This window comes from Ischnura elegans, chromosome 2 (genome assembly GCF_921293095.1).
Source record: "Ischnura elegans chromosome 2, ioIscEleg1.1, whole genome shotgun sequence".
NCBI classification, from domain to species: Eukaryota; Metazoa; Arthropoda; class Insecta; order Odonata; family Coenagrionidae; genus Ischnura; species Ischnura elegans.
The window spans coordinates 69,683,392-69,696,601 of NC_060247.1; the positions used below are offsets into that span (position 1 = coordinate 69,683,392).

Consider the following 13,210-nt stretch of genomic DNA (forward strand, 5'->3'; position numbering starts at 1 on the left):
CTAAAATTCACGCCTGCAAACAACGATAAGTGCAATAGAATCAAGCGCTACGATCAGTAATCGTATTACGTTACTTTTCCGGCAAAGAAGAGTGTCAATGAAATGACGATAGAAGAAAAAATAAATAATACGGACACACCTTAATGTGTCGGTATCAGATATTTACATCACGTTTTCACCGATATCTCAACGCGAAGGTATCCTACGGTCAATAAAATAAAAAATCTGGGCTCTTCAGCTTTCCCTGTGCCCCTTCTCTTCATTCAAGGAGTTCGGGGGCAAACTTCATGCCTGCATAAAAACATAGGACGGTTATGTATTCACCCTTTTACCACACCTTTATCACACAAAAGATCGCTTTTATTTGTCAAACGCCCATCAAACGACTCACGTTTCCTGAGAGTGAGAAAAGCATAGTCCTCGTACATTTCCATCCAAGCCGCTTCTGACTGCAAAAAGGGAGATTTGCCGCCCCGTTTGTACAAAATCCGTGCCAAAAAATCTACAAACAGCTGGCAGAGGTGAGAAAGATAAAAAAGGTGAAAAATTTACAAAAGAAAAACAAATTAGGGCAAAAACCCCTGCCATCCCGTTTTCTGAACACGCTTTATGGGCATTTTCAGGGTGGTCTGTAGGCACGATAATGAATTCCCTTTTTGAACGTGCTTCCGGGTATAAATTCTTTTGACATCTCCTTCCTCTTTTGCTCGCCTAAAATCGCCTAAGAGGTGTCTGGCACGTGACGAAGGCTTACAGAACTATTTTTAACAGCCAAATCAGATAAGTTAATTGAAACGTAACTAATAAATAGTAGGAAAAAAATTATCAAATAAAATTTTACATAAGTATCTCTCAAGGTGTTAACATTAATTATTTCATCAAGAAGTATTACAAAAAGATTGAGAAATTAGCTAAGCTGACCGTAATCAATTATTAAGCGGTGCGATTGTAATTGGTTGCTATTCCCTACTTTTATCGTCGCCTAATATACATTGCATGCGTAGCGGTAATAGCAAAATAAGGTAGCCATGCATAGTGAATAGCCAAACCTTTGCTATTCTTGTTACAACTGTCCAAATTTCACATATAGCTTAGTAAACATGATACTCAGAACAAAAATATTACGTAGAAATTTATTTAAGACTGTGGCCAAGATACCACATATTTAAATGAAACTGAACCTATAGGAACACGATTAGCAGCGTATTTGGCTTCAAGTATCAAACGGAGATAACAAAAAATATACAAATAAAGATCTGGGAGGGAAATAAAAAATTTAATAATAAAATAAAAGTGATATTGGGACAATAAAAAAGTAAACTCCAATTTCACGCAAATGATTTCCAGAAAAGGAGCAATTATTTTACAGCTAAAAATATTACATTCACTTATCCAGCAAGGGATCGGGACATTGCGTAAATAGCCAAAGTAACGAATTCTGAGGCATATAAAAATGTGACTATAAACGAAAATAAGCTTTCCAGTGAGAAGAGGATTTTCAAATCTCGGGATAAATTTGTTTGCCTTGATAGCCCTGAACTCCACCACAGTTTGAAAATTAACAGACATGTGAGTCAGTTTAACCCTTTCCAGTCCAAATAATGAATATGCAGCAAAAAAATTTATTTACTGCACTAAAATGACTTTGAAAGTGTTATATATGTGCAGAGAATCTTTAGTGCGTTCAAATATATATTAATACAAAATTTCAGACCTGATTCCAAATGGAATCAGTGGCCTTTTTGAAAGCAATGATTTCCGTTCTAACTGAAGTTTCATTTAAATAGTATACAGGTTTAAAACAACATAAAATTTGTAAATAATGTACAAATTACATTGTTAAATTATCAATTTATTTAATAAAACAAATTTTTGAACTTCATGTAGATTACATATTACCTTTTACATGAAATACAGGGGACAAATATATCATTTTACATGAAAAGTTTTGAAACAGTTTTTTTTCGTTGGAGAAGCACAATGGTAAGTTGCATTTCTCGCACTTCACTCGCGTATAACTTTTTATGCACAATTTACATCTATTTTTAGTATTTACATGCAAAGGCCAATGATCAATCCCATCGAATCGAACATCGGCCACCGGCCGTGGTGTAAAAGTTCTTTTCGCCACTCCTTTTCCCTCCACACTCGGTGATGAAGATGGTCTTCCTCTCTTATTAGAGATATTGGGACCAAAGTAGAGTAATGCATGAGCTACAGATAATTTGAACTCAATCAAGGGCATATATTTTTCTTTCAATTGCTCACAATGTCTGCGGTATAACAGCCAAGCATTTACAACACTGAGGTCGATGAAGTGAAAAATCACCCTGAGGTAATAACGCTTCCCTTTGAGGTTTGTTCTGTAAAGTTCCAGAAGCATATCTTGTTTATCGACTCCTCCCATATGCTTATTGTACGCACGAACAATATTTGGCTGTGGCACGTCTATGTACCTTTTTTCTGCTACAGACCAGCGTCGAACATTTTCCACAGGATGAGCCCCAACAAAGTTGGAAATTAAATACACTGGTTTATTGTCCAGCCATTTCAAAACAAACGTATTTTCACTTTTCTCAAGTCTATAATCAAAGCTACCCCTCCCTTGTTTTTTCAACTCCTTGTCACTTTTCAAAGTGCATTGCCCTAGCCTATTTCTACGGATAGTTCCTGCAGCTAAAATACCATCTTTCCTTAGTTGCGAGAATAGTTTAGGCGAGGAAAACCAGTTATCACAATATAATTTGAAATTTTTGTGCTTAGGGATATTTTCTGCTAGCCGAATGACAATATCACCACTGATTCCAAGACCAGATTCTTTTACATTAGTTTGCTTGCCCAGATAAATTTCAAAATCATACACAAATCCGCTAACCCCTGCACGAGCAAAAACCTTCACTCCCCACTTGTGTGGTTTGCTTTTCATATACTGCTTCAATGCTGTATGAGCTTTCAAAGGAATCATAAATTCATCCACTGAATTATGCTCTTCCGGTTCCACTTTCAGGAAGTTTTTCCTTAGAGCATTTAAAAATGGCCGGATTTTGAACAGTTTATCGTAAGCAGGATCATCACGGGACAACATATTGTCATTATTATTAAAATGTAGATTACCTCGCAAAGTTTTGAATCTATTGCGAGACATGACATCTGCAATTTGACCATATCGCGACTTTTCACTCCAGAACATGGAGTAACTTGGCATTGTGACAATGCTCATAATCATATGAATTCCTAGGAGCTGATGTATTTCTTTGTCATTAGTGTTTACATTTTGGCATTTTTCCTGCACTGAATAGAGATTAGTTTGCTCTACAATATTACTTATCATATCATTATCAACAAAAAGCTTGAAATATGAAAATGGGGTGCTAATTTCATCAGGAGGTGGTGAAAATTGAGAGTCACATGAGGAATCAACATAACCTAGGTCTTCATAAGTCCATAATGACCTATTTACTTTTCTCTGCGATTGGTTCATTAGATGCGGATAACGTTGTGCCAAAGGCATGTCATCATCATCACTATCATCACTACACTTATTTACTTCAAAAGCAAGTCCGACATCAGGGATGTTCGGAAAACCCTGTACCTCGGTATTCATAACGTCAGGTCCGACTGCTTCTCTATTCAAAAGCCAATCCGGGTTTTCCTCTGAGATGTCTTCATCATCTGAGATGTCAATATCAGAGATGTCACCTTCTAAAATGTACACTATTTCCTTAGTCGTCAATGATGTCGCCATCGTCTGAAATGGAAATGATTCGGTGAAAATAAAATCTATTTTCCAAAATCCCTGTGGCTTTACTAAACATAAATACACTGAAAAAACAATTAGACAATTCCGTTCATGAGATATTCAATTAACACGTTCCGTCAATTCTAATTCGTATTTAAAATACCAACTATTTCGTTGGATCTCAGCTTACTTTCAGTAAAATGATGCTTTGCAAACTCGGTCAAACTTAACACATACATCTGGGCCACTGATTCCAAATGGAATCATGTTATATTTTATAAAATTACAAAGACATTTCCTCTCGCAGAAGCTTAAAATCTCTTATAATCAATGTCAAACAATGTCGAAAGAGCTCTTAATTTTTATGGTCAAAATACTGCACTTACCTCCGTTTTTCATTCATGTAAAACTCCGCCGATGAACTCCGAAGAATACTCACAAGCACATGTGCAGCAATCTTCATCAATAGCTGAAGATCGTATTTATTCTTGAACGGCGAGTCATAAAACCTGGTGGTGGCACTATGTACTACGGCCGCTAACGCTAAATAGAATCCGCGGGGGATTTGAATTGATGCTCGAAGCAGGAAAGCGACGTGATTCCATTTGGACTCACTGGACCGGAAAGGGTTAACTATAAAGTGATCTTGACATTTTGTAAAGTGTCAATTTAATGCCAGCATCGAGTTAAAGCGGACCTTTAAGCATGAATATGGGAGTAAATCCAAAAAAAAGAGAAAAAAGTGAACGTAATAAGAAAACATGAGAAAAGGTAAAAAAAATTGTTATGGAATAGATGGAAAAACGTATTATATTCTGATTTAAACTCAGCCATACATGTTTATTTTCACCATAATACTGCAGTACATATATGCCTATGAGCATACTTCTGACCTCTAAAATGTATTTACTAATTCGAAAAGACCTCGTAGTTTAAATATTTTAATTTTTTCCCAGCTTTCAGATAATTTTGCAAATAAAATCTAACCATTGCGTTGAAAAGCTAACCATTAAAACTAATCTATAACTAAATGCTGGTCCTGAAGTTTCAATCGTTCGGAATCATCACCAAAAATATGCGCCGTTAAACTTTTAAATACTGGAATGACAGCATGAGCTTAGCGAATACCATCATATTGATGTGCAACACCTGGTGTGGAATGCTATAATAACCGTAGTTTTAAGTCCAAAAATAAAGAATTAGAGAGGGAGACTGAAAAAGTTGGCATATATGGCAGCAAACAGAAAGGGAGTGGAAGGTGAAATAAGGTCATTGGTGTGCGGAGGAAGACGACCAAAGCAGGGTGGGGACAAAGATTTACATTATCTCGTAGCAACTGTTGCAATGGCAACAGAATTTAAGGTCCCAGGGGAAATCTGCGAGGCAAATATTTGGCTCCATCTGTCTCTACGCTACATAGATCCAAAACTACAGAATACTGCTGAATCCATTCTCGGAACTCAGTCACAAACAGCCAACTTGCATGGAACTGGTTAATTATATTCAAAACCACGCATTTTCTCCACTTGCATCGTCCGAAAAATATACAAACCCTCATCACAAAAAAAGAACCATAAGGAACAAGGTCACGCGTCGCAACCACATTGTTGAAATCACTTATTTTTTACTAAAATTAATGGAAAGGAACGCTTACTTTCTGTAAACAAACCCACAGTTTGAAATCACCACACCTTAACCACGTAAAATGATAAAAAAACGTAAACCTCGAATCTCTCATCCTAAAAAACCGTCCACGTAACAAAAAACGGTTACAAAACAATTTGATGTAAAGCATAATTTTTCAATATACGTATTGCAGGTAACTGAAATTATTTATTGATTAATTTTAATTTAATAGCGCGAGCACTGAGAAATAGAAATGGCATATCAATGGGTAAAAGGATGGAGACGACAAAATGAGAGACAATTGGGTAACCAGAAAAAAATAAATAGACACCAATGCTATTCAATAATTTTAAAACGAATTTCTTTCGACCGTGGTCACCGCAGCGAACGTGTATCGGACGTTGAAATAAAATTTGAAATGGTTGATTAACGGAACTGAAAACACGTTCGACGCATGGTTTATATGCTTCTTTTTTAGCATATTATTCCCACCGCCCGGAATCTATCCAATAGCAGATTCACTCCTCCCACCGACCAAAGCTGTTAATTTGTCTCCCTTCGCAACCTCACCCCCCCCCCACCCTTCCCTCGCTCAATTTCTAGCTAGTATCCCCGTGCACTTATTTAAATACGCCGAACGCGTTTGTTTTCCTAGCCGATGAAAAAGAAGAGCGAAGGAAGCAAAGGATTAAAAAATAACGGAGCGGCATCGGCCTCGCAATGTTTGATTAATTTCGGACCCAATAATGGATTCATTAAAATTCATTACCCTCCGTGGCTGTAATAATAATAATTATTATTACTATCCGCGGAAGAGTATAACGAACCAAATTGGTGAGATATAAGCAGGGTTTTCATAATTATTATGGCGTTCAGTGGGTAACTCAGTTGAATTTCGGAGCAATTTGTGCCAAGAAATCCCTTATGCAGCAGGTTACTGAAATTACGGCAACTGAGATAAAGCCATTTCGCAAATTTTATTGATTAATTTTTCCATATGGTAGGTAAACGGCTGAAGAACTATAAAAATTAAACCTTATACTCAGCAACTTTTCCGTCGCAATTTTTGGTGGAATGTTTCTTGTTAATTCCAAATGACGGGTATTTTAGGCATAATTGAACATTATAAAAGGATACTCACATACATTCGGGGGTGGAAAGAGAAGGTGACCATTTCCAAGAAGTCTTACCTGAAAACAAGAGACATAAAGTTAATATCTTTTATTAACCAGTTACTGATTATATAAACTCTAATACACTATGAATTAAATACAGGATTTTTAAAAATTACAGTGGCACTATTTAGCAAGTATGTACACACTTTCCCTGGGAAAACGTATGATTCAATGCTGAAATTGTTGATAAGCACTTCGTCTACGCACTGTGAACATTTCAAGAGGATAGCATATGCTTTAAACGAGTAATATGTCACGAAGAAATATACGAAATCTCATTGGTCAAATGCATGTGTACTCAAAATGCTCGCATGCTCCCTAAATATCAGGCCATGAATTAAAATTATATGCTATTGCTCACAAAGTTAAATACTTTATTATTATCTATGTCTCGTGGTATCCATGGCGTAATAAAAGATAAAGTATCGAAAGCGAAATAAGGAAAATCGCTTTTTCATAAAGCAGCCTAAGACAGCAAAACGGTCACAACGGTAAACGTTCATAATGAAGCGAAAGGTTCATACGTAATAAAGATCTACGGAAGGACCTTAAAATCGTCCCAATCTTAATGGAATTGAAAGCTAATCTCCCAAAATTCGAGCGTTCTTTAGAATACACCGAAAATGAATTACTCCAAAATCTATGGAACTATTCTCCAAATGAAATCGGTAAACATAAAACCCCGAAATACGCTCTAGTCCCCCACCACATCCCCTCCCCCTAACTATCACAAACTGCCACACTGTGACTTTACTGATTAAAATTTACTAGACATGAAAAAAATTGAAACTCACTGTAGACAGCCTTCAAGGCTGGGAACAGTGTAATAGAAAAATTGGAAAATTCGGCGTGGCGTGGCGTGGCGAAATGCGAGTACCATATTGAGATTATATCACTCGCTTTGGCGACGATTCAAATCATACTCCCCATATCCGTTTCATCGGGTGAGATTTACTTCATTAAGAGATAGATCGGCGCATGGCAATCTTTGCACATTTCCCTCGGGCCGATAGATCGGACGGCTGGCACTTAAACGGTTAAAGGGCTTCACAGCTGGTTTCCTTTTGAACCACCGACCTGGCGGATAGAAATATCAACAAACCTCACACCTTTCGATCGGGCGGCCAGGGGAAGGGAGTAGTACGGCCGAACGGGCCCTGAAAGCCCCTGCCGACACACTCCAGCCATGGAACCACGCTAACCCAATCTTTCAACGTCACCCTCGCAATTTACCTCCACAACACACACACACAACCACACAGTTCGCAAAAATCGTTCCCTCCCTCTAAAAAAAAAAAACACCACCCCAGCAATCCTACAGGGCTCTCTCGGTACCAACTCACTCCGCGGCCAAGCGGGAAAGTCCCCCGCCCCCAAACAACGGATGGTGGGAGATAACCCACCCTGCCCGCGGACGCCGCCCCGGAGCGCGACCGCATTTGCGCACACATGCCTCAAAGCGACCCAAATCGCGAAATGAACCCGACGTGCAGTTTGCGGCTGGCCGAGAGCGTTTTGTTTCATCACTCGTGACGCAGGGGGGAGAGGATGAAGAGAGAGAGAGAGAGAAAGAGACAGGTCCCCCTATATACACGTTTGTGCTGTTTGTGTGGGTGGTTGGAATAAACGGGGAAAAGAGATATATTTGGGCAAAAAAAGGAGGGGGAAGTTGGTGAAAAGAGGAGGGGGACCGAAAGATTTTTCCGGCGAACTATTTCCCGCTTCCCGTCCACAGCAAACCATCATTTTTTTGCTGACATCCGATGCGATATTCCGGAATGCCATACTCTCTACCTCTCTTAAACACATTATTTCTGCCATCAAGCTTTCGACACAAATATGACGTCATCATGAAAGAGAGATCATGACTAAGAATATACGGCTAAATACGGATTTCGTCAATTTTTGGCTGTATGAAAAAAACAAATGCGGGTATTCGGACAACAGGGAGGGATGAAACTTGAGTGAGCTAGAGAGAGGGGGGGGGGATATTTTTGAAAATTTATTTTTAACGGCTACATGCGAGGATAAAGAGTAGCTAATCCTTTCAATACTTATTGAATGAATTTGAAACCACAACGTATCACCAAGAGGTTAGGGTCACATGACCAACAATAAGTGATACTAATACGGTATCCACTCATTTTATTAGGCCGAACTTTATTCAGGAGTAGAGATGATATACTTAGTAGCTTACCTATGCTTGTATCAAATATTGTAAAGCATGCGAAAGATCCACAGAGAAAAAAATCATTCGCCTTGACCGGGATTCGAACCCGGATCCCCGTAAAAGTTACCACCGCGGCTAGTCCCGGTATTCTTTGAACTATTGTAAAGCACTAAAATTGAGGAAATAAACATGAATAAGCTCATAATAAAGCCTAATTTGATGGTTTCAATGACCTCAATGATGAAGGCAAAAGCAGCTGAACACCGGCGTGACGTAACCTAAGTATATTAAACTATATTCCCGTTCACATTAATACCGCGCCAAAGTAGATGATTAAGCCTAATAATAATCATAAGAAATAGCTAAGCGCAGCAGCGAGCAAAGTTAAACCAAATTACTGCATTTAATAAGAATGCCTACGTTCACATTTCAATGCTATGCTTTTGGGATTGACTAAATAATATCTCATGGAGTCATTGCTTGTTTTATTTCAATATTATCTTGGTAAAAACTCACCTGAAACCGATTATCCTCTATTCTTCTACCAATTCTCTTGAGCATAATCAGTGGGCGCCCAAAAAGTCTCATAAATATTTACGCTGTATTGAGTAGTAATTTCTGTGTATAATTACCTTTAAGTATATGAGGATAAGATGAATGGCGGTATAGGAACGCGGGCTATATTGGGTAGCGTTGAGTAAGATAGTTCCGCATTGATGTGAGCAATAACGGACGTGGCAACCGATGACCGCAGTCTCAGTTTTCAGTGGATGCTGCTTGGGGCGATGGAACGCGCTAGGAAATTATCACGGTGCACCCACAGCCAGGTTAATTGGCATCCCTGGATACCCTTCGGCTCAACATCACTCAAGAGGGCTGTCAACAACGCGCATGATTAACTATTTGAACAGAGGTATACTAGAAAAAGCCATCGAGATACGCATTAATGAGGGGTAATTAATAAGGCAATCTGAAGTGCATTCCGTGCTTAAGGGAAAGAAGGTAGAATACCACTGTTAATTCATATCTTCAAGTTAGGTCAATATCTTTTTTTTTAAGGCAAATACTACCTTGAATGTGCATCAATTCCCAAATTTTGCTCAATGTAGTGCGTATTTTGCTGCATATTTATGCAATGGGAAAATATAATAGGGAGAAGAAAATAAATTAAACTCTTTGATACATGCTAGTTCACCGGAAAGTAAAAACCCAAATAAGAAGGGCTTTGAATAATTTAATTTTCAAAAGTTTTATCTCTTTCTCAAGGGATGACTTGAAAGTTTTAAATAATACCAACAATAATTGTCAACTTGAGTAAGAATAAATTTCCAAATTGACTAGCATATTTTTTTAAAAAATTTTCACCATCTTTTGAAACAGTATCTATGAATCCCGAATAAAATTTTAAGCAAAGCCTATTTAAAACGTCCCACGAATTACTTTTCATATAAGAAAGCAAAAGTTATCTATTGTGCCTTTTTCTGGGTCTGCACTAGCGTCTCTTCTAACTTAACCTTTTTTCAGAATTATCGATCACCAGCCAAAAGGCAAAATTTGCACAAAGAGATATATTGATTAAAAACGGGAAAATAATTCCAATAGGCATGTTATAGAGTGTAACGTCAAGGGCGTAAAAAACGGATAGAACCCTTTGCCTCCTACACAATAATACGGTAAAATTCTGGAGTAGCTTTCGGGAAATCCAAACCTAAGAAACACTAAGCTTGTTACACAAAGCTTGCAAAGCTTGCAAGCTCCACAAGAGTTACGAATCAAAAGATGCAATAATAAAGATGGAGAAAACGAAAACAATAATAATCGCGGACGCAAAAGTATCCAAATTCCATAACCGATTTTTTTTACCACTTCACCCTTTCCTTTCCGCTTCGGCCACCAACCCTCACCCGAACGAAAGTTCATGATGGGAAATTTTAGGAAGAATTGGGGCAAGTCGGTACGATGAGCCAAATTCCCGCATGCATCACACGACAAAAGACTATGGAAGTGAAGGGAGATTGAGGTGAGGGGAGAAAGGAGCTGGCTTCCATTTTGTAGACATTATCTTTTATTCACCACCACCAACTCTTTCCTCGTTCTAAATTGTATGGGAAAGTCCTTTTGGCAGCTCTCTTCCTCTAACTTCGAGTAATTTTAACCGACTCGACCGATTTTCTTTTTGCGAGTGCGAACCGTCTCCTTTTCTGAATAATCCCTCCTCATCTTACATACCAGTACGACCAGCACTGTGGAGATATCCACGCCGAGCTACGCTACTCAGCCAGACGCAGGGCCGCAAGGGGTGCGGGAATGTGGGAAATGACCACAATTAGTGAATGGACGGCAGTGGAGTGCTCAGAAAGTGAGTGTAAAGAGAGACGGCACGAGTTACGTAGAAGGGTTCAGGATAGGATGGGGAAAGGGAATTGGTGATTTTGGGATGAAGTCCGAAGCTAGAGAAACTGCCGCGGTTTGAGCGGTCAACGGTCCGGCCATCGGGACATTTAGGGCTCTTTAGGAGCACTTTAACCCTCACCCTCTCTCTTTTCACTCCCACACCCTCCCAACATTGCCTCCTCGTCAGCAATCCGAATCCATTTCCCAGTAATCGGACCCAATTCTATCTCTCCCACCATTGCTTTTATTTCTGAACCAGCGACCGGGCAAAAAAAAGTAAAATTCTGACCTTCTCCAATCTTTACGAGGTCATCGCAGCCCACTCTCGCTCCGAAAATGCTTGCATCCAGTAATTCCGAAGATATCTTTAGCATTCTCCGTCCCGTTATTTCTCAGAAGAAAATAACGAGAATTATAGTTAAATCTATAGTTACGGTAACGAGAATTATAGTTACAGTTTTAATAGCCTCCAACTTTCTCGTGATGAAGTCAAACGAGGTGATACAACTAACTGATAACACATTATACACGGAACATTTTATTCAAATATTTAATTAATAGCCGCGGGTATTTTATGATTGAAATGTCTTTTGGGAAGAGTGGAAGCAATAAATCAGTATATCGCAATTACCTAAAGTTCCCCATGAGAATATTATCCCACCTTTTCACGTATTTCAAGATTTTCACCGTATGAGAGGATATAAGTGGCAGTAGTTCCAATGACGCTGGAACTATCCATCGCTTTTCAACTGAAGACGTCAGATTGCCAAAGAAACTGTAGTCTTCACTGGTCGACACAACCAGTAAATAATCCAGAACGAGGAAAGAGTTCATACACATGCAATAGTTGTCACGCTATTGGACTATTTTCAGAACTTGATGCCAAAATGTTGCTTAGTAAACCCTCAATGTTTCTTTATTAATCCATTGGGCCAATAAAAAAATTGAAATTAATAAAAACGAGTAAATTGCATGATGATTATAATTAATTGATCTGAAAATTATAAATATTTATATTATTCGTAAAAAGTTGGAAATTATGCATTACAAATACTCACCAACGACTTTAATCCAGTTTTAAAAAATTGTGATTATTTGCTTCCAGTGGCTAAAAAATTCCGAATTCTGAGTTCAAACATTTTGAGCGAATTTTCCGAACTGGAAGAGTTGAATGAATTTTGTTACTAGGGAAGCAAAATAACTAGCAATGAAAGAAGCACGAAAGAAATTTTTAGTAGAATAGTTGGGGCAAAGGGAATATTCCATCAAAAGAAATATTTACTTACAGCGGATATTTTATGCATAGAAGTAACGAAGCAATTCATCAGAGCTTGCGTTTGTAGTGTTCTTCCCTTCGGAAGTGTGGCAATGACAATAAGCACAATGACATCAGTGGAGTCTATCAAAATGTGGTGCAAAAGAATAATGAAGGGCTAATGGATCGACCGATTATGTAATGAGGTAGTCCTAAAATGAGCATGAGAGAAGTTTCGTGAAAATCTAGTTAGGAAGCTGCATCTCTCATTACATGTATATAGCAAATAAAACTCATTTCAGAAACTCCATCATTGGGTCGCCTGATTTCGTTCCATTGGGAATTAATTTCTCCAAGAATAAGATTCTCCAAGAATGAACTTACATCCGTTTGCTACGTGAAAAGTGAAGGCTGTAGTGACGCGATTGTTGCGTCGACACGCACGGCAGGCCAGTCGGCGTAGAGTCGTGGTAGAGTGAAGGTCGTTTGAGACGGAGTTTGATTTTTTGGTTGCACGTCAAAATGTGTGCAGCAATAGAAAATCCCGCCAAGTGTGAAGTGCGAGCAGTTATTCGATTGCTCACGACAAAAACAATTTTCTGCAGCAGCAATTCTTATGGAGCTTTGTGCTGTGTATGTCACAAAGATTATGAGTGTATGAGTTTTCCTGGAATGGGTTTATGCACATGAAGAAATTGCTTGGCTCCCAGAATTTTGAGTCTGATGAAGAGGTCAAAGATGCGGTCACCAGATGGCTCAGGGCACAGGCGGGAGATTTTGTTGCAGAAGGAATTTCAAAGCTAGTTTATATGTATAAGAGCCCAAATTTTGATAGAAATTATGTTGAAAAA

General features: G+C 38.5%; 1 protein-coding gene across 1 annotated transcript; it reads right to left on the reverse strand.

The window, feature by feature from the left end:
• Positions 1-263: 263 nt before the first annotated feature.
• Positions 264-4,284, reverse strand: LOC124153178 (piggyBac transposable element-derived protein 3-like). The gene is made up of 3 exons (XM_046526280.1): positions 4,126-4,284; positions 1,956-3,748; positions 264-291 (listed from the first exon to the last, which is right to left on the reverse strand). Exons 2-3 carry the CDS (start codon positions 3,743-3,745, stop codon positions 264-266), a joined length of 1,818 nt encoding a protein of 605 aa, XP_046382236.1. The 5' UTR covers positions 3,746-3,748; positions 4,126-4,284.
• Between the last annotated feature and the right edge of the window lie 8,926 nt (positions 4,285-13,210).